Source organism: Trachurus japonicus, chromosome 5, assembly GCF_045865225.1.
Source record: "Trachurus japonicus isolate A0001 chromosome 5, Traja_1.0".
In the NCBI taxonomy this organism is placed as follows: Eukaryota; Metazoa; Chordata; class Actinopteri; order Carangiformes; family Carangidae; genus Trachurus; species Trachurus japonicus.
In genome coordinates this window covers 33,652,508-33,671,366 of record NC_140911.1, presented here as the reverse complement: position 1 = coordinate 33,671,366, position 18,859 = coordinate 33,652,508, and the positions used below count along the sequence as shown (strand labels likewise).

Genomic DNA, 18,859 nt, shown 5'->3' with positions numbered 1-18,859 from the left:
TCCTAAATTGTATTTATTTTCTTTTTTATTGTTGAATATTATGTGTAAGTGGATTTTTAGGGACCCTGAAACTTCAAAAGTTAAACCATGTATAAATGTATTCTAAATATTTTCTGGAAAAGCAAGCAGTGGCAAATACTAAATTGTGAATATCCAATTATTGTATTTTTTCTACTTCTGAAATACCATCATCAGTCATCTCAAAAAACATTTTGAAGCCGTTTTATTCTTTTCTCAAATTCTAGGTGTGTAGCCAGCAGGATGCTGCACTGTGGAGACTCATTCAGCTCAGCTGTGGAAAACATGATTCATTCCTTTCTGAAGCTTTTCAAAATTACAAGGCACAAGTCTAAACAACAACATTCTCATCACAGGGTAACACAAAAGTTGCCCCATAATATGAACTGTGCATACTCGCCATATTTATCTCATTACCTAAGCAGTCTATAAATAAAAAGGAATGGATGTGGAGGAGCTAAATTTAAATACAAGCGAGTGGTTATGAAGAACGTGGCTTACTTGTCGTCATTAATAAACTCCAGGATATCTTGTTCTAGTTTGAGCAGCATCATTCGATCCCTGCTGGGCCAAAGGGGGGAAAAGAGAGAGAGAGAGAGAGAGAGAGAGAGAGAGAGAGAGAGAGAGAGAGAGAGAGAGAGAGAGAGAGAGAGAGAGAGAGAGAGAGAGAGAGAGAGAGAGAGAGAGAGAGATCAGAGGGTGGAGCAGGTCAATGACTTGAGTGCTGTGAACATACCAAACGAAGATCAAAGCCAGAGGGTACAGCAATAAATGCTCCTAATAACGGTCACATTACTTCTATTACATTAGTGAAATTCCGTATCCCTTTCAAACATCTAAGTCCCTGAAGAGAAAGGAGGACTTTGACTTGTTAGACTTTATTATTAACCTATTGCCCATTCATTAATTAGGTGTTTCCTTATTGGGCAGGTAACTGGCAGTGCTTCTTCAACACAGTTATTAGGGTTTACCTAATAAGAATGTTAAAAAAAGGGACAGATGTGATGTGCTGAGTAAAACTTTTTCAAAAATGTAATTTTTAAATCCTTTAACCATGTCATAAAATATTTAATGGATTTCAGCAGCAGTCAACCTAAACTGATTTTGTGTTTTTCCCAACATATAAACAACATTTTGGTTTACTTTCCCTTGTTATTACAGCCATGTCTATTAATCAGTCTTGGCGACCTCATACCTGGGATTGTTTTTCAGTGTGTTGACCAGAAACTCGTGAACATCAATGCCTGTGGAGTCAGTGTATTCCTGACTGGAGTCTGGCAGAGAGAGGAGGAAAAAAGTGAATAAGCAGGCAAGAAAGGGTCGACAGGACGGTTAGGTAAGGAGAGCGTGTCACACTTATGTAAAGTGCAAGTGAGATAGAAAGAGCAAAGTCAGATTGCTACTACACATAGTTCTCAAAATGGCAACTCGACACACCAGCAATGACTCCCAGGGTTGTTCAGGGAGAATAAACATTCGACGCCAGCTAGTTGTTGCCGTTCTACGCTTACACACATACACATAAACACACTCTTCGGGGGATCATTTTCCAGTATTTTCCACTACACTAGACGGTTGGGCTAGCCATTTCATCTCTGTTGCTCTCAGGGTCTAATGATGCCTGAGGGCTTCCGCAGGAAGAGGGAGTGAGGCAGGTAATTAAAGAAAGAAGAGGGAGGGATCCAATTATCTTCCAGAGAAATTTGCTTCACATCTTAGTTTCAGTACTAATAAAACAATGGACATGTACATGCAACAGTCACGACACACTGAAACCTTTTTTAAATTACTAATGCAGAATATTTAATTAACTATACTCAGGCTATTATTTAGCAGTCTTTTTAATTCAAAAAAGTGACAGATTTCAATCTTGTGTAACATTACACAAAAACTGTCATTAGGACTGAAACAACAGGCTTTTATAAATACAAGTTGCATCTTACCACGCGACAGCATCTTTCGTGGAGTCTTGTCCTTCTTCTCCTTCTCTTCATTTTCATACTCGTCCTTTGAGGACTTTTCCTCCTCCTTGTCTGATGGACAGCTGATGTGAAGCTGGATGATATCCTGGAAAACCACATACCATTAATATGATGGCAATATTTTGAATTTTGTCTAATAGGTATTGTAAATCCCACACAGCAGTTAAATACAAAATTGACAAGCTGGGCCAACTGTGGGGTAAGGACTACAGTTAGTTGTTAGGGGATAAGGTTAGACACAGGAACAGTACCGATTCTGGAGGTCCATCATTGGAGAAGGGACCAGAGGACTCCTCACACACTGCCAGACTCCGTACCAGCTTCAGTTTGGCATTAGACTGAAACAGAATCACAGATCGTATTATCTGTAAAGCCGACTGATTTTGACCAAATTTCAGAGGCATGTTCATGGAAAATCTGGTGTTTAATAATATGTACCACACTGATTATTGTGTTTGACAGTGTTGGTCCTCTTACAAAAAGAATTCAGATTGCAAGATGCAAGAGGCCTTTTAAAATTAATCCCATTTTGCTTGTTTATATAAAATAAGATACTTTTCAGGATCTTTCTATGAAAAATGAACATCCAAAATAATGAGCCCTGATATTGTAGTTTTATATCTCTCATTATTGGATTTTATATTGCCTTGATTTACTCAAGGGCTGCTCCTCTTTTAAAATAATGCTGAGTAACAGATTAAATGCCACAAAAAGCACATTATGTCCAATTGCACAGCAAGTACGTAGCTATGTGTGCAACAAGTTGTTCTTAGACCTTATGTTTATAAAACATAGAAACATCTCTTCTTCATTTCAGTGGTAGCCTGTCTTTTGCTCTGCTAAAGGAAGTTCTGCTGCTACTTTGAGTTTTTTACCATAAAAAAGTAACTTGGGTCTAAATCCCTTGTAAGAGTGTGAAGCTTACATAAAACCCTGAATAATGTCTGATAATAGAGTTCCCCGAGGAATGGCAGAGAAGTTGAAGCGAGACATGAAGAACACACAGAGCTCCATTTCAACAAAGCTGATTAGGACACTGTTTCTTTGCAGATTATGTACTAAAACCTGAGGGGGGAAAGGAAACAAGGGTGATCCTACTTCCAAAATGTTATCGCTGCTTTTTAATCTAAGCCCTCTGACAGGTGGAATTATGGGTAGGGCCTGTCACAGGATAACGTCTCCAACGGCACAGTGACGGTGCTAAACTGTGTGAGGAGAAATCTCACAAGATTCAGTACTTTGAGAGCAAATTGATGCCAAATCTCTAAAAATGTCATGGCGCAGAGACGTTACCTCCAGGCCTGATGAGTGCAGTACAACAGCTCCACAAGCACATACGGAAAAAAAAATATTTATGTGGAATGACGATGTCAAGTAGGGGTGCAGCGAAAAAAAAAAGAAAAAAAGACTGACACTTTGCACAGATCATCGAGGACAAGTTGTGGACGACCAAACCCCAATGTTCAAGCAATGCCACAGAACATTTTAAATGATAAATGAATTACTTGGCTTAGCACCTCAAAGACGTCGTGTTCTGTACACAGAGTTCAGAGTGAGTTTAAGATCAACTTGAAATTGAAAACAACTCAACACAATGTTCATGTCCTGCAATGATACCGTTACTATTTGCCAGTTGAAACATGGCTTCATACACAACTTTGAGAAAGACTAATGTTACAGTGACAGCTCACAACGTTAGAATGCCATCACCATTCAGTCAGTCTGTCTGTAACAATGACATTTCAAAAGAATGTTTTCACACGACTGGTCTGTCACCTTGCACAGACACCGACTGACTGATACGAGGTGTGTATGCACAGACATGTGCATGTGTGTTGGCACATTGTACAACAGCTTTTGTTGTTCCACATTCCTGCTGCCGTATTAAATTTGGTTATGCAGGTCAGTGTAAGAGAGCTCCAGTACGTTAAGTGATTGGTAATGTTTGCTTTGTTTTAAGTGAAGTGGCAATAACTTCGGACAGTGGTCAGTGAGTTTGTGCTAATGATGTAATTATAAAGGGCACACAGTGGCCAAAGACAGCCTGCAAAATGGAGAGAGGAGACAAATTGACTTCCCACCGTAGAGCAGCTTCCTCAGGGGAGTGGACGCGTAAGAGATGAGACCAACTATCTGACTTTCCAAAAAGTGGCTCTACATAAACTCATCGTGTTTGGGAGTCACTTCACTAGACTTAACATCTAGGTGCTGAACCTGACCGGCCGCAGTCTTTCTGAATGATCTCAGGTGTATCCTAATCTTCAAAGCTTCACTGAGGCTCCTGTGACACACACACCGACTTTTAACCCTCTCGTGGGATTTAAGGTTTTAAGCCAATGATAAAAAGAAGGTGGTCCACTGTAGTTGAGAGGATTACAATGTTAATAGTGGAAGGTCATCTTATACAACAAACCAGCAGGAGGTTATTTGAGGGAGCGGGATTATAAAGTTATCTGGGTTACGTTCAGGAAGGTAAATACCTATGTGTTGTAGCAAAAAAACAAAACAAATACAAAAAATGACTTACTTTGGCCCTTTTCCTGCCATGGCTGTGGTTAGGAGGCCGTTTCTGCAAGAGACATGTGTCATTTCAATTAACTAAGTACACAAGCATTCACTACCTGTAGATTTAACTGTTATACATATACTAAGAACAGATAAACATATTTAGACTTGAGTCCACTTTCAAATGCTAGTTCAGCAAAAAAAAAAAACAGTTTTAGTGATTCCTTGACTGTTTTTGTGTCTATAAGGGTTTGTAACTAAAAGGTTGTGTGTATTTCAGTAATGTCAGAGAAAGGATGACAGAGACTTCTCAGGCAGTGTGCTCTTTGATCTAAAGCAATCATATCCTAAATGTGGTCAAAATTGGAGTAGATCATTTCCTGGGTAATCTGTTGCATAAAACTCTGGCACATGTGCAACTGTTCTTACAAAAAAATGTAAAATATGTCAGACTTGGATAAAAAATGTGGTTTTCAGGAGGAGGTAGACATTTTTACGGACCAGAGACAAGTGTTGCTTTTGTTGTAGCCAGGTTATCGAAGACCGTGTAAACACACTCCAAGTTCAAATCAATTTATTGAATTCTTCAACTAATCCATCAACTCTTCTATCATCACTTGGTCCCACCTGTGCATCCTGTGGGGAGCTGTCCTCAGGCTCCAGGCCCTCCCCTGTCCCCTCCTTTGTGCCCTGTGGTTGAGGGGAGGTCTTGCCTCGACTGCAGGGCTCGATGAGTGGCCCACTCTCTCCCTCCTGCTGGATGTCTGTTGTCAGGCTCACTGACATCTTCTTAGGGGAGGGGGGAGGGTGGGAGTTGGGGAGGGGGTTGGGTGGAGAACCCAGGAATGGCTGGGGGAAAAAAAGGGGGAAATCTTAGTCTCTGGCAGTTTGATACACCAAAGGCAGTGACATTTTGACAACAAATTACATACAAGAGGAAGATGAAACAGAATGCATAGAGTATAATGTGTGAGCGAGGTGTCTACCTGTAGGTGGTACCAGATCTGTGCTGGGCTCTGTACAGGGAGTCTGGATGGGAACCACACGCAGGAATATGAGGGGAACCCACTAAGGTAGTGTACTGGGCAGCGTTGCAATAGGGGGCGAAGCGACGTCCATAGCAAGCCTTAGCCGTCGGGGTATGGCTGTGAAACATACAGAAGAAAAATGCTTAACATCTAATTCCAAAAAATTCCGATTAATAAGGAAGTCTAAACTTAGTAAAGACCAAAATAGGTCGTTTTATAACTTTAACTTTATTTTATTTATTAAAGGGATACACCAACATTTTTTCCGTGTCTTGCCTCACTCCCGTGTCCATGACAAGCAGATAGACACCATCCTTTTGACTGAGCGTGCAGTAACAAGTGAGATACAGGCAGAGCTGGCTTAGCTTAGCTCAAACGCTGGAAGTGTATAGGTAGTGTTAGCCTGCCTCCTACCCAAGCCGAAATCAGCAGTCAGAAGCTGATTTCTTTTTAGCTTTAAACTCTGTAAATATATCATTTTGTCAACAATTCAAACATTTTTAGGCAATAAAGTAGCACGCACAGTCGAAAGGATGGTGTCTATCTGCTGGTCATGGACTCGGGAGTGAGGCAAGACACGAAAAAAAAAATGTTGGCCCTTTAAAGCATAACCCAAGATGTTATATCACATTTATGAAAATGAGTTCCAGTAATGTACTTATCAGAAGATCAATTTAGTACTTTAAAAAGTCAACAGCAACAAAAATAAGCACATTTAAAAAAGGGTAAATTTTCCCAAAATGGGCACAAATCTGTCCCAAAAGACACATATTTACTACATCAATAACAACAAAAAGCAACATGCATATGTGAAAAAAAGGCAGAAATATTTACAGCAATCAGGTGAACTGAAGAGGCAGCAGTTAGCCAGCCCAACAAGGGGAGGGGGAACACACCGACGGGCCAGCCACCACCTCAGCGGTCCTCTGAGGCCTCTCTCTTTTCTCTCCCTCTGGCTCAGTGCAGCAGCATGGTCTGCCCTCCAGTCAGGAGCCCTGAACACCAAGAGCAGAGGAAGAGGAAGACACGGATGACGTCATATTTCACACACTCAGTGACTCATCGCTGCTGTTGCTGCTGCTGCTGCTGCCGCCTCTCCGCTCGGGCAGGGTGGAGGACAAAGAACTGAAAGCTTAGAGCTACCGGTAACACAGGACAATTCACAAATCACAGCCTCAACTCAGGTTTAATGTTCCTACAGTTGCAAAATTACTGTTATTTATATTTGTCACTTTTTAAAATATAGGTTTCTGTAGTCGGATTTGATTTCAACATTGAACATAAACACATTTACCAGCTTTAATTGTGATACGTATTGACTATTAAATGAGAACAACGTCTTAAATAAGGGATATATAATCATAATAACGAGAAATGTCATCTACAACAACAACTACAAAGACAATGTCCTTATGTACTTCCTTTTTTTTTTCTAAAATCACATAATTATCCATTTTTCCCATCATAGAAAAACATGACACAGTGGCACAAACAGCTTTGGGGTGAATTCCAGCTCCAGCGCATTAACTCTTGACATCTTAGGCATTACAGCCATTTACGTACAAACACGGACAGGCCTCACACATGAATAACAATCCTTCCGTCCGACGAGCATGTACTGTATCATCTGGTATAAACAGCAGCAGCAAAGGGCTGTGTGCGCTTGCTGAAAGAAAGATGGAAATGTATGCATGAAATCCCATGAACAGGCATGTTGTGTAAGCAAAAGTGAGATGGAGGTTCAGTTGAGCATGATGGCTCTCAGTGTTTCTGCATGTAAAAGTGTGGATAGGTGCCACTCATGCACGTCCCCCGTCTGTGCAGCTGTGCCGTGCCGTTGCTGCAGGATAGATGAGCGAATGAACGAGGCAGGGATTCCCACTGTGGGGGAAGACCCAGGCAATGCAGCAGCAAAGGCGTCATCATCAGCAGCGGCAGCATCAGCAACATTACACCACATTCGCTGACCAGGACACCCACATGCCCCAGCCAGCCCCACAGTGTTTATGTAAGGCAGCCATACAGCAGCACAGAGCGCAGTTACCAAACGCCTGAATCAGTCACTTCAAAACAATCTCCTCCTTTTGCTCACTGACACGCATGCAGCCTGTGTTCTTGCACTAAAAAGAATGAATGGCTTTTGGATAAGATAGCAGAGATAAATCATTCATCTCGAGTGCCATTCTCATGGCTGAGCAGACCGTCGTTGGTTGAAGGGAGGGGCTGCAGGAAAAAACTGTGAATCAGAGGCAGAGGTGGAGTGCTTATGAATAAACTAGCTTTACCTAGTCTCTCCTCCTCCACCCATTCCTCTCTCTTCCTCAGCACCCCCCCCCACCGCCTCCCTCACACACACACGCATGCACACACACACACACAAACCGGCCCACAGGGTTGCCAAGGAGATGGTAACGTCATTCCCAACTGCTGCCATTTGTGTTGAGCGAGTACCAGTGAGAAGGGCAGAGCGAAGAATGATATTAAAAATAAATACGTGGATTGCAGAGTGCACAGACTGAGAGGGATGGGAAGAGAACAGTGTAGGATGAAGCCGTTTCTTCCGAGCAATCTTAGCGCTTGTTGTACAAATGGGTTTGCAGTCATCCAGGCCGTGGGATATCAAATGGTAGAAAGTCACATTTGAGCTGCTGAACAAATTAAGCCTCTCAGATGAGGAATGAATCCTTCTCAAAATCTCCACAGCAAATCCGGTTGACTGACTAGAATTGACCTACTGCCATAGATACACACAAATGATATCCTGATACACAAAAGTACATTTCCTTTAACACATATCAAGTCCATTAATTCTTGAACACCTGGTAAATCATTCCATACATATGCATATCACCAATACCCCCCCCACCCCTAAAAAAGAAAAAAGAAAAAGTGGAGCAGCCACAGGAAATGTTTCATCTGCGTCAACAAAAACTTAATCACAGCTCTGAGCGCAGCAGATGAGGAGGAAGAATTTGCCCAAATGATAGAAAGTAATGATGATAAATGGTGACGGCAGCATTCCTGGCTCTACCACTATGACTTCTACTGAAGCTAGTACATGGCCATACTCAAATGCAGCAGTCATAAAATATTATAAAACCTACACTATGTCATAATATGGGCTGCCCGCAGCAGACCCAGGAACCACGATGTGAGCCAGCAGCATCAGCAGCCTGATCTGTGTGTGGTGTGTCCCAGTTCAGTCAGTGTGTCGGTGGGCCGGGCCTGATGTTGACGTCTCTCTCTGCCAAATGTCTGTATCATCCCGTGTGGCTGCAAACATACAGCACGGCAGCTGATGCACACAGGAAATGGGCAAGTTACATCATGTTATTCATATGATGTTCGCTACATAAAACCACATTAACGGCTAGTGACACAGCAAGAGAGGGACACTTTGACCAGGAGTGAATATCATGTCAAAAATCCGTCCAACTAGTGACTGAATCTACTGAAAAAATGTATCTTTAGTCTCCTCTATACAATTGGTTGCTTCAATTTCATTGCATTGCGCTAGTCAGTGATATTCACAGCTGTTATTCATGTTTAAAACTGTAACCTGGCCTCCCACATCCCACTGACTTTGTTTTGATTCGCTTTGATTGATTGATTGATTGATTTTGAGATTTATATGATGTCTGTACACCACCACCTTGTCTTCTTTTTTTCATGGCTGTTTATCTATTTATTAATTAATACATGTTTTTTTTTCTTTTTTTTCTTCCTCACTAAATGTATGTGCTTATTGTATATGTAACACATAATTTATTGTTCTTGTTTGCGTTTGTTTCATGCTTGTTTAGCTTTTGCTGTTTTTTCTTTGTTGTGTTTTTGTTTTATTTTCCTTTTCTCTCACTTTTACTTTATATGAACTGAAAAATGTATTGGTAATAATGATTAATTTGATCGTGTTTTATGATTTCTGACTCTCTGGTTGCCAATAAAAAAAATAAAATATTCGCTTTGATTTAAAGGAGCAGTATGTAAGAATGTGGCCAAAATTATTGCTGCAGTCAAATTCAAAACACAGCAGCTCCCCTAACTCCCAGACTCGAGGTAGCCAGACAGCAACGCGCTAACCTTTGCTCTGCTCACTCACAATCAGTCTCAAAGTCTCAAAGCAGAGTAAAAAGCTACATATTCATCAACAACCTCTGTCTCTGTGACATATTAGGATGATTTTACAGCCAGTTGCTTTTATTGTACCTTTAAAAAAACCAAACAAATCCACTTACACCATGAAATTGACTTTAGTCAACAAATTAACTTTTAAAAAGAGGTGAGATTGGCACATGTATTTGTGTAAAAGTAACTAATGTGAGGGGAAGATGTCCAGTTTCACAATACCCCATGACACACCACAGGTAGGTTATCCTCATCAGCTGTCATAACGCCACGCAGGGCACCCTGACCCACTTCACACACATTACTGGCCTTGCCGACTCTTACATGGGCGCTCCTGATGACAGGCGGCCAGCTGAGACACACGGGTCCCTGTGTTGGCCTGCCTACTGTGTCATGTTACCCAACCAAAGAGCGCCAGTGGAAGGGAGCCCCTAAGTGAGACATGAGTGGGAGCCAGTGGCTGAAAGAGACAGAGAGGACGATCTGTCTGGTCAACGCTGTGTGGATACGTGTGTGTTTATGTTAAGACGCTAAGAATGTATATGACCACTGGCGGGACTAAATATTTGGAGCAGGTATGAGATCACTGTCAGAATTAGCTGCTCCAGGTCAAGCTGGGTCAGGGTCTCAGCAATAGTTAGCAGCGAGTCAAGCTGCAGAAATGAGAAGAATTCTACTGCATGGTAGGTGGTGTGAGCAGAAAGCATGTGGATATCAAGTCTTTTGACCCATAAATTATTCAGAAATCAAATGTCTGCTTAAACACTGTATTAGTGAAACAAGTTGGGATAGAAAAAAATTAAAGGGGAACTATGCAAGTCTGGTCGCTTTTCCGCTGTTCTGGTTACGCTGCTCTCAGCCATGTGCATTTGTTTACAACGAAGCCAGCGAAAAATCAATCAATAGACCGGTGGATAACGTTATATAACATACGATGTTACGACGTGTGTATTTGTGTAGTCTTAACCGTCATAAACAAAAGATTGCCGGTTACAGAGCGCGTTTGTGTCGCGGGGTGCAGAGATGAGAGCTGGGACACCGGGGTGGCAGCCAGCAGGTACTACACTGATGTTGTCAGGTTGATTTTCAGCCAGAGATGCCAGGTGAAGGCAGAGAGCCTCTGTTCTCACTCGTAACAAGTTGCAAGTTAGTCAACTATCACAACTACTCTGGAGCTTTTTATTGAAGGTTGAAATGTAGCATAGCCCCGAGAGAATCCTGCCTAGTTCCTCTTTAAATGATGTAATTAGTTGGTCGATTGAAAAATAAATAACCACAACCATAATCTAAAAAGTAATTTCTTCAATAAAAATATAAACAAACGCATATCGGTAACAGATCCTTCAGAAGATTGTGAAGATTTGCAGCTCATCTCCAACTCATGATGATGAATAACTCCACACTGCAATACAATTAAAACAGAACTGCAGTCTTTTGCCAGAAGCTCAACAGCGTGCCGTCATGACAACATGCAGCACATACATCAAAATGGTTTGTTTCCTTCTACCTCGTTATTTTTGATTAACACGAACCAAGAGAACGCAGAATGAGCACTCCTGTTTCATGTGGGCAACGATTGAACCTTTACTACTATTATTTTATTTCATTCATTGCATTTTTGTTTCAAATCTCCTAATGGAGAAGCATGCGTAGTAGACACGTCTCTCCATTTTCTCTGCAGAGGCTGAATGAAAGATGAAGGTGAATGGAAGTGCAGAGCGCTGCGAACGGCAGCGAGCGAGAGAGAGCGAACAAACCCACAGACAGCAGTGGGAGAGGCAGACACAGGCAGCTCGACCCAATTCGTCTCCTCTGTATTCATCGGTGCACCTTGCCCGTTTGACGTCAGAGAAACCCATTTCACAAAAGGCGGCGAGGTTGTGTCTTGGCAGAGTGGAGGCTGACATGTGTAGTAATGGGAGAGTTTGTGCAAGCTCAGTGCCTTGCACATATTATATATCACCCAGTGCACTTGCAGTGTGTACGTACCACTGTTTGTCTGTGTCAGAGAGGATTCCCCTTTGCGTTGGTTGCACAATCTCACACAGGGAGGGGGGGGTTAGGGGGGCTGGCACAGCACTTGGGACTGTGGAGGAACAGTCCAGCCACAATTGCACCAACACACAGTCTATGGTTCATGCAGTAAAAACAAAAATGGGCACATGCGTCACTGACCAGTACACAGGGATACACCAAAATGTTGTATTTGTTTTTTTTGCCATGGCATATAAAAAGGATGACTGTGACTCATAAAAAAGACCCAAGACCATTATCGACAAAGATTAGGAGAGAAAAAGTGTCCGAAGTGGAAACTTACAAGACACAAAACACAGACTAAGAGGACATGAATGGTTATAAAGCGGAAAACAGAATTTCTCTCTTTCCATCTATGTCTCTGTCCTTCTCCCTGCCACCCCCTCTCTCAGTCTCAGTTGAGGATACCCCTTCCTGCCTTCCACCCCCTCCGCGTCAACCCCTCCCATCAATATCTCTCTCCATCCACCCACTATAAAGTGTTGGCTCTCCGTTTCTCTCTCTCTCCCTCTCCTTTTCTTCCTCTTTTAATGTGTCTTCTTAAATTGTCAGGCCTGCTGCTGACGCCATCCTCCTCCACTCAACCAGCCCACTCAGTCCTGTGGGACGAGCTATGACTCATTGTCTCCCTCCGTCCCTCCCCTCCCCTCCATGGTTACCTACCTACCTACCTTTCTGTAGTTCTCTCCAAGTCTCCCTCTCTCTCTCTGTTGCTCTCACTAGTTACAAACTATGTATAGGTCTGTGCTGCGTGTGGGGGAACATGAACATAGAGAGAACAAATCAGACTGAAGAAAAAGAGCACAAGGAGAAAGTGGGTGATGGAGAGAAAGATACGCTGGCCAAGTGAACAACGGTCTCCCTTCCGTCATAACGAACGAATGCCAGTAGAGAGAGGGGGTATCCTGATCTTACATGTATGAAAGCAGGGCGTGCTTGAATGCAGAAATGACGCGCCAACATGCTGAAACGGTCCCTTTAAAACTCCTCCTGTTACAACAGGACAGAACAATTCATTCTGATTTGGTTAAATGTGTTACATGACACCGAGTTGCAAAGAGTAAGGAATTAGCTAAAAAGAACTGTGAATATGTTTTGTTTTCTTTGTGCCATCGGCATACATCTACATAAGCACACCTTATTTCTATGGAAGTTGCATCATGCATAACAAGACTACATCACACCATGTGACAAACTATAACCATAAGTGGAGGCAAGGGATGGGAATCATGACCTGGTTTATATGTTTTCTTGGAGGACAACTTTAGGCAGGTACACACTACAGGACAATTGGGGCGATTTTTGTCCTCGATTTCCTCCTTACGATCAAAGCCAGCAAAGGCCAGATTGTCTGATGTTTGCAAAGGACATGGTGTCTTATTTTCCTGTGGTGTGGGGTGTGTTAAGAGTGATTCTGTCCAGTCTGATCCGCTCGGAAGGAGAGATCTTTCTTTTGTTATCATCAAGCGTGTGATCTGGTAGTGTGCAGTGTTTCCTCCAGGATTTTTTTAAAGATTGGCGGCAAGGGTGGTCTGATCGACGGGGGGGGGGGGGTGGGGGTGCGCGCGACAGCTGTTGTTTCAAGCCGCTACTCTTGTAGCCTATGTTACATGATCAGAGACTAGTCGACGTCAAGCTCAAAACGTCATTGTGGAGCAGGGGACTAGTCTGTGCAACCCCTAGAGGAAAACCTGCTTTACATTGTTTTAACATTAAAAAAAAAAAAAAAATCATCATTCTGAAGGTGTGGCGGCTTTTATTTTGCCGTGGCGGTGCGCCACGATCAATTACATGTAGCGGAAACCCTGAGTGTGTACCCGCCTTGATGAAAATAGTGAGTAGAGGTTTGGTACATATGAGTTACTTGTATGATGGCCTTTTCGTGCGGCTACTTTACTTGAGATAATAAAGTATTTAGGTCATATTTTCCCCACACACCAGCAATCATTAAAGAATCGGACTGATAAACATAATCGATTTCTCATGGCTAGTGGAGGCAGAAACAGATCTAATGTGTTAACAGCCACAGCAAATGAACAACACTTCAGGAACAACTGAAATATTAATTGACAAATGAAAAGCAGCACTCAAGAAACCACCATTACATCTATGATTTTGAAGACAATAGAAGATGCGAGAGATGAAATAAACACTGGAATTGAACCAATTTTTTTGTGATTAAAAAAGACCACAATTATCCCATATTTTGCTGCGGATGTAGTTTTGTACTTCACGATGAAATGAATCATTCTGACAAACATGAGCTTATACTGGCTAAAAACAACATCAACAGCATGGGTTAAACCTTAAGTCACAAAAAGCAACTAGGGAAAACCCTCCTGATGCAAGTCTATTTTGGTCCTGTCAATGGACAACGTAATGCTGAGCCTAGACATCGTTTCATTCCATCAAGAGACAGCCCTTAGGGAGTGTGTTAATGACACTACACAGTTTTCACAGTTTCACCTTGCAAAAAAGATAAATGGTAGAATAGTTTTAATAGCACATGACCTGACCATTTACTTTATTTTCTATTTAATCTGAAATACACTTCATAATACCCTTTTATATAGGGTAATCAAAGAAAGCATCCAAATACCGATGATTCAAACGAAAAATGGACATTACAATAGAGCTGGAAAAATTAATCGTTAATTAATTGCACAATAATCGATTATTAAATTAATTGTCAACTATTTTGATAATTGAATTATCGGTTTAGGTAAGAAAAAAAGTCCAAATTCTCTGATTTCAGCTTCTTAAATGTGAATATTTCTGGTTTCTTTCTTCCTTTATGATAATAAACTGAGTGGCCTATCTCTTTGGTTTGTGGACAAAACAAGACATTTGAGGACGTCATCTTATGGTTTGGGAAACACTGATTGACATTTTTCAACATTTTATTGATCAAACAACTAATCGATTAATTATTTAAATAATCAACAGATTAATATATAATGAAAATAATCGTTAGCTGCAGCCCTACATTACAATCTTCATCTAGGAATTATTGCAGGACTGCTGCATTAGACAGCAGAAGATTACTGAATTGTCCAATGAGTGAATGTAAGCCTGCCCAAACAGTGGAAATCTCTTTCTTTAAACCTTCTGGTCACCCCGGGAAACATGATACAATACAATATCTCTCTTAGCTGTCCAATACATACATAAATGACTGAATATGGGATTGTGGCATTGTCTTGTATTCACAAGTGCAGAGAGGAGATTTGTGAAAGATTTTGCCTCAACAACTTGAGCTGCAGATATAAAATGAATTACTGTGTCAAAATGAAATTGGGTGGCAGCTCCTGCACTCATTATAAACCTTGTGTAATTTATCAGCTTCTCTTACTGTGAAAAGGGGAGAACAGTGGAAAAAGAGTGGAGGAGAGATAGGAGATGGGAAAAAAAGAGAACAGTGAAAGATGGAGGACCAAGGGGTGGCTAGTGAGACAGGAAGAGAGGAAAAACTTCTCAATGATGAAACAATCTGTGCTGTTAAGCGATTGGACCAAACCTCCACCAATGGGAGGACCAGCTCCATGGCAACAGGCTCTGTCACCAAGAGAAAAGCAGCCATATCCCTCAACACCCCCATATTTTTCTCTCCTTCTCTCTCACAACCCCCCTCCTTTCCCCAATTACAAGGCCCAGTGTTGCACTGTGTACTCACGTAAACACATATTAAATAGCGCTCAAAAACACACAGGACCATCATGTGTTACTTTTAGCCTGAACAACACAGCTCAGTCTCACAGACACAACAAACATATGCGCATGTGACCAAACAAAGCTTGCACACGGGCATCTAGACTTAATGGGGCTTTCAAAGTGATCAAAATGTGACTCATTCACACAAACTGTTATTTAAATGTGCAGAACGGCTGTGGCTCTCTCACACACTGTCTGACTGCAGACGGCACTGCTCCACTTTGTCCTGGTGAACGCAGAGGCAAACCATCAGGTCTGGTGGAGCTGATCCACAGAAACAAGAGCAGACCTCTAGAATAGGGAAGTAGATCTGGCAGATAGAAAGAGACTGCCCTTACCTCACAGACCTACATTTGCACAAGGTGAATTCAGAGGGCGTTAAGCCTGTGCACAATTTAGAAAAACGCACTATTTGTACAGCCGAGTTGTGGCTTGTCTCTAAGTTGTAAGTTAACATAAATCAGTCGACAAAGATCAAACTGACCAGATGTCTTAGCCAAATTTATTCATCATGGCTCGGTGCTGTACTGTAACTACAAACTGAATTGCCCATTGGGATTAATAAAGTTTCTCTCTCTCTTTCTCTCGCTTTATGAACAGTTTCATGAAGTTGAGAAGATGAACCAGCATCACACAAACCTCCAGCCCAGTGATTTTTTCCTCTAGAATGAATGATTATATATTATATATATATATATTATAACACTCCTAATGCACTTGTTTTATTTTATTTATCTATTTATTTTTTTACTTTTATAACAGAAGATGGTTTTTAGTTTTATATTCAATTAGTGTCTGTTGTACCGGACCTGTACAGAACCGAGGTACGTACTGAACTGTGACCTGTGTTTACCATTACACTCCTATTCATCACTGAGCAACAGGTGAATGAACACAAGTAGTTTTGGATTCCTTTACTTGTGTTGAGCTAGTGAAGCCACATCAGAAACATCTATTTAGGGAGAAGGCTGCAGTGCAGCAAGAGGTCAAGCTAACTAGGTAGATTTTCTCAGAAGTTATTGGGAAAACTGTAGTAATACAGACAATTGAAGGTTGGTTTTCAGCCGTGAGACGCCAGGTGAAGGCAGAGAGCCTCCATTCTCACTCGTAACAAGTCACAAGTCATGAAGTTAACGATCACAATTACTCCAGAGCTTTTTAATTGAGGCAAAAATGTAGCATAGCCACGGGAGAAATCCTGCTTAGTTCCTCTTTAAAACTTTACTGTTTACTTTACATAATAATGGACCGCTGCTAAACTACTGTCACATTAATCAATTGAGGATGCTATGCCAGCAGTGCAAGTTGGGAGGCCCCATCCTTATTTTGTTGGCAGCTGCACAACAGACAAAAGACTGCTGGGTGCTGAGTGAGATAAATATGAGTTTAAGTTTCTAAAAAACCATGGCTACGAGTTCTTCAACACACACTGCTGATGTAATGACAGAGATAATGATGCAACAAATATGCAATATTTATTTTTAGCAATTTTGCCAACTATTTTTTTTTTTTAATTTAATCTAGGTGTTAGGATTTCCATTAGGTAAAAATAATAGATATGAACAATATGATTTCTTCTAAACACATAAAAACACCCCATGAGGACACTTACGAACCAGGAGAAAGCTACAGGTGAAATTCAGGAACTCTGATTGGTCTTCAAATCTGTTGTGGGTGTGCTCCACAACCTGAGCAACACAGCATCAGTTAGAGCTGGTTGGGCCATACCATAAACAGGCAGTCTAATTGAAAGCTGAGCATCAAGCTTGAGCTACAACGCTGTTGTATTAGTATTATTATTATCTATCCACAAATGTCTTGAGCTTTCTCTGCCCCTCTCTGTCTATGTTTCTAAATGTGTCTGTTTAGCTGGTGGTCTTCAGTTAACAGGCTCTGCCTCTGGCTCAAAATGCATTTTTTATTATGCTGTTAGGGCTGCTTCCTGCACAGTTGTAAGGCCAATGACTCGGCCCCAGGGATAAGAAAGATGAAACAACTCACTGTTCAACTTTGTCAGACTGCTTTGTTTAGTTTCTAAATCATTCTTTCTTTCTTCATGTGTGTCTCTTCTAGGGATGGGAAATCGGCCCTATCTTCAGATCGTTCGATTGTGGTCACTGTCGATCACCGATAGGCAATCCAATCGTCTGAGAGGGCGGGTGCAGTTACTTCATCTAAAAAATAAATAAAATTTTAAAAAAAGCTCGCCGGGCACTCATTCATCTCTGCATAGCGCTCTTTCTCCGTTATTGTCGTTCACACACAGACTCCACTCCCAGTCTACCGTTTGTGCGCCACTCTTTTATGCTCCATTGCAAATATGGTGTCTTGTCTTTCTGCTGCACAAAAAGTACAATGGATATAAGTAAAATCAGTGCCACACGTTCATCCTGAATGTGATATTCATTTTCGCAAGGCGTCCCATTTTATCTATAAACAGTGAAGTCTGCAAGAACAATATGAGAAGCTTCTGGAGTTCCTGTGAAGTTTGAAATCAGTACATAATCTATTCTGTCACATACAGCACATGAGTTGTTACTGTAAACTTCAATAACCTCAGTAACAGGCCCTGTGGCTGCAAACAGTGGTCAGACAGCTAACCAAAATTTAACCGAGCTGCTTATCTGAATACAGATGCTTGTGAGATGGATTAGTATCTTGCAGCGAGGAAGAAATCCAATGTTCCAAGCTGCTTCGCGTTCCTGGCAAAATCATGTCACTCTGCTTCCACACCCTGTTCCTATCTATAGTTGCTGGTGTCTTAATCCCTCTGCCTAACCCTAACACTCAAGTAAGGACTGAAAACATTGGCATTTTGTCTGAGGAGCTTTGATGAATATGGCAAAACCTACAGGTCCCTACACACATTACTAAATGACTGATTACAATGTTGTTTGTAGTGTTAGTAATGTCTGGGTTACTGGTAAGAGTGTGAGAATTGGGTCACTGACACAACAAGAAGTTGATGACCCACAACCTGACCTCTGTGGTCTGATTTGTTGGTTCTGCCTTTCATTTCCAATACATTTGGTCGACCACAATGTATTGGAATACAGGAACAGGGCAAATGTCATAATCTTTATGCACTTTTCACTTTGATGTTGATCTTCAGATACTATTGAAGATTGAAGATGATAAAGGATGATCAATTCCCAAAATTCTGAAACTCCAAATTCATGAGCATGCTGTCATTGCAGAGGTGTAGCTAAATTAAAAAGTTCTGTTAACGAAATAATTGGCCACATTTGGACACTTGTAAATTGCTAACTCTCCAATACTCTGGGCTGTAACTCAATTCCAATTCAATCAATTCCCATGACTGCAGCACATGCTGTGGCATAGTCGAGTGTGATGGATGACCTGGACGGGGCAAATAAGGAAAATTAAAATAAAGAAAGACAAAATAACATGACAACAGCACTAAAAGGGAAAGACTGATGGCAGCAGTTCCTTTTA

General features: G+C 41.5%; 1 protein-coding gene across 16 annotated transcripts in view; it reads right to left on the bottom strand.

The window, feature by feature from the left end:
• The window catches only part of r3hdm2 (R3H domain containing 2), a 53,321-nt gene that overhangs the window by 23,708 nt on the left and 10,754 nt on the right, over positions 1-18,859 (bottom strand). For 14 of the 16 annotated variants that reach the window (XM_085777633.1, XM_085777641.1, XM_085777636.1 and 11 more), the window contains exons 3-10: positions 6,368-6,528; positions 5,492-5,650; positions 5,133-5,354; positions 4,528-4,569; positions 2,252-2,338; positions 1,962-2,085; positions 1,214-1,292; positions 520-579 (exon numbers count right to left, since the gene is read on the bottom strand). In XM_085777633.1, the coding sequence (XP_085633759.1) occupies positions 520-579; positions 1,214-1,292; positions 1,962-2,085; positions 2,252-2,338; positions 4,528-4,569; positions 5,133-5,291 (551 nt within the window). In that variant the 5' untranslated portion in view covers positions 5,292-5,354; positions 5,492-5,650; positions 6,368-6,528. The remainder of the gene's footprint in view (positions 1-519; positions 580-1,213; positions 1,293-1,961; positions 2,086-2,251; positions 2,339-4,527; positions 4,570-5,132; positions 5,355-5,491; positions 5,651-6,367; positions 6,529-18,859) is intronic. The other 2 variants (XM_085777634.1, XM_085777647.1) reach the window with 1 other exon arrangement.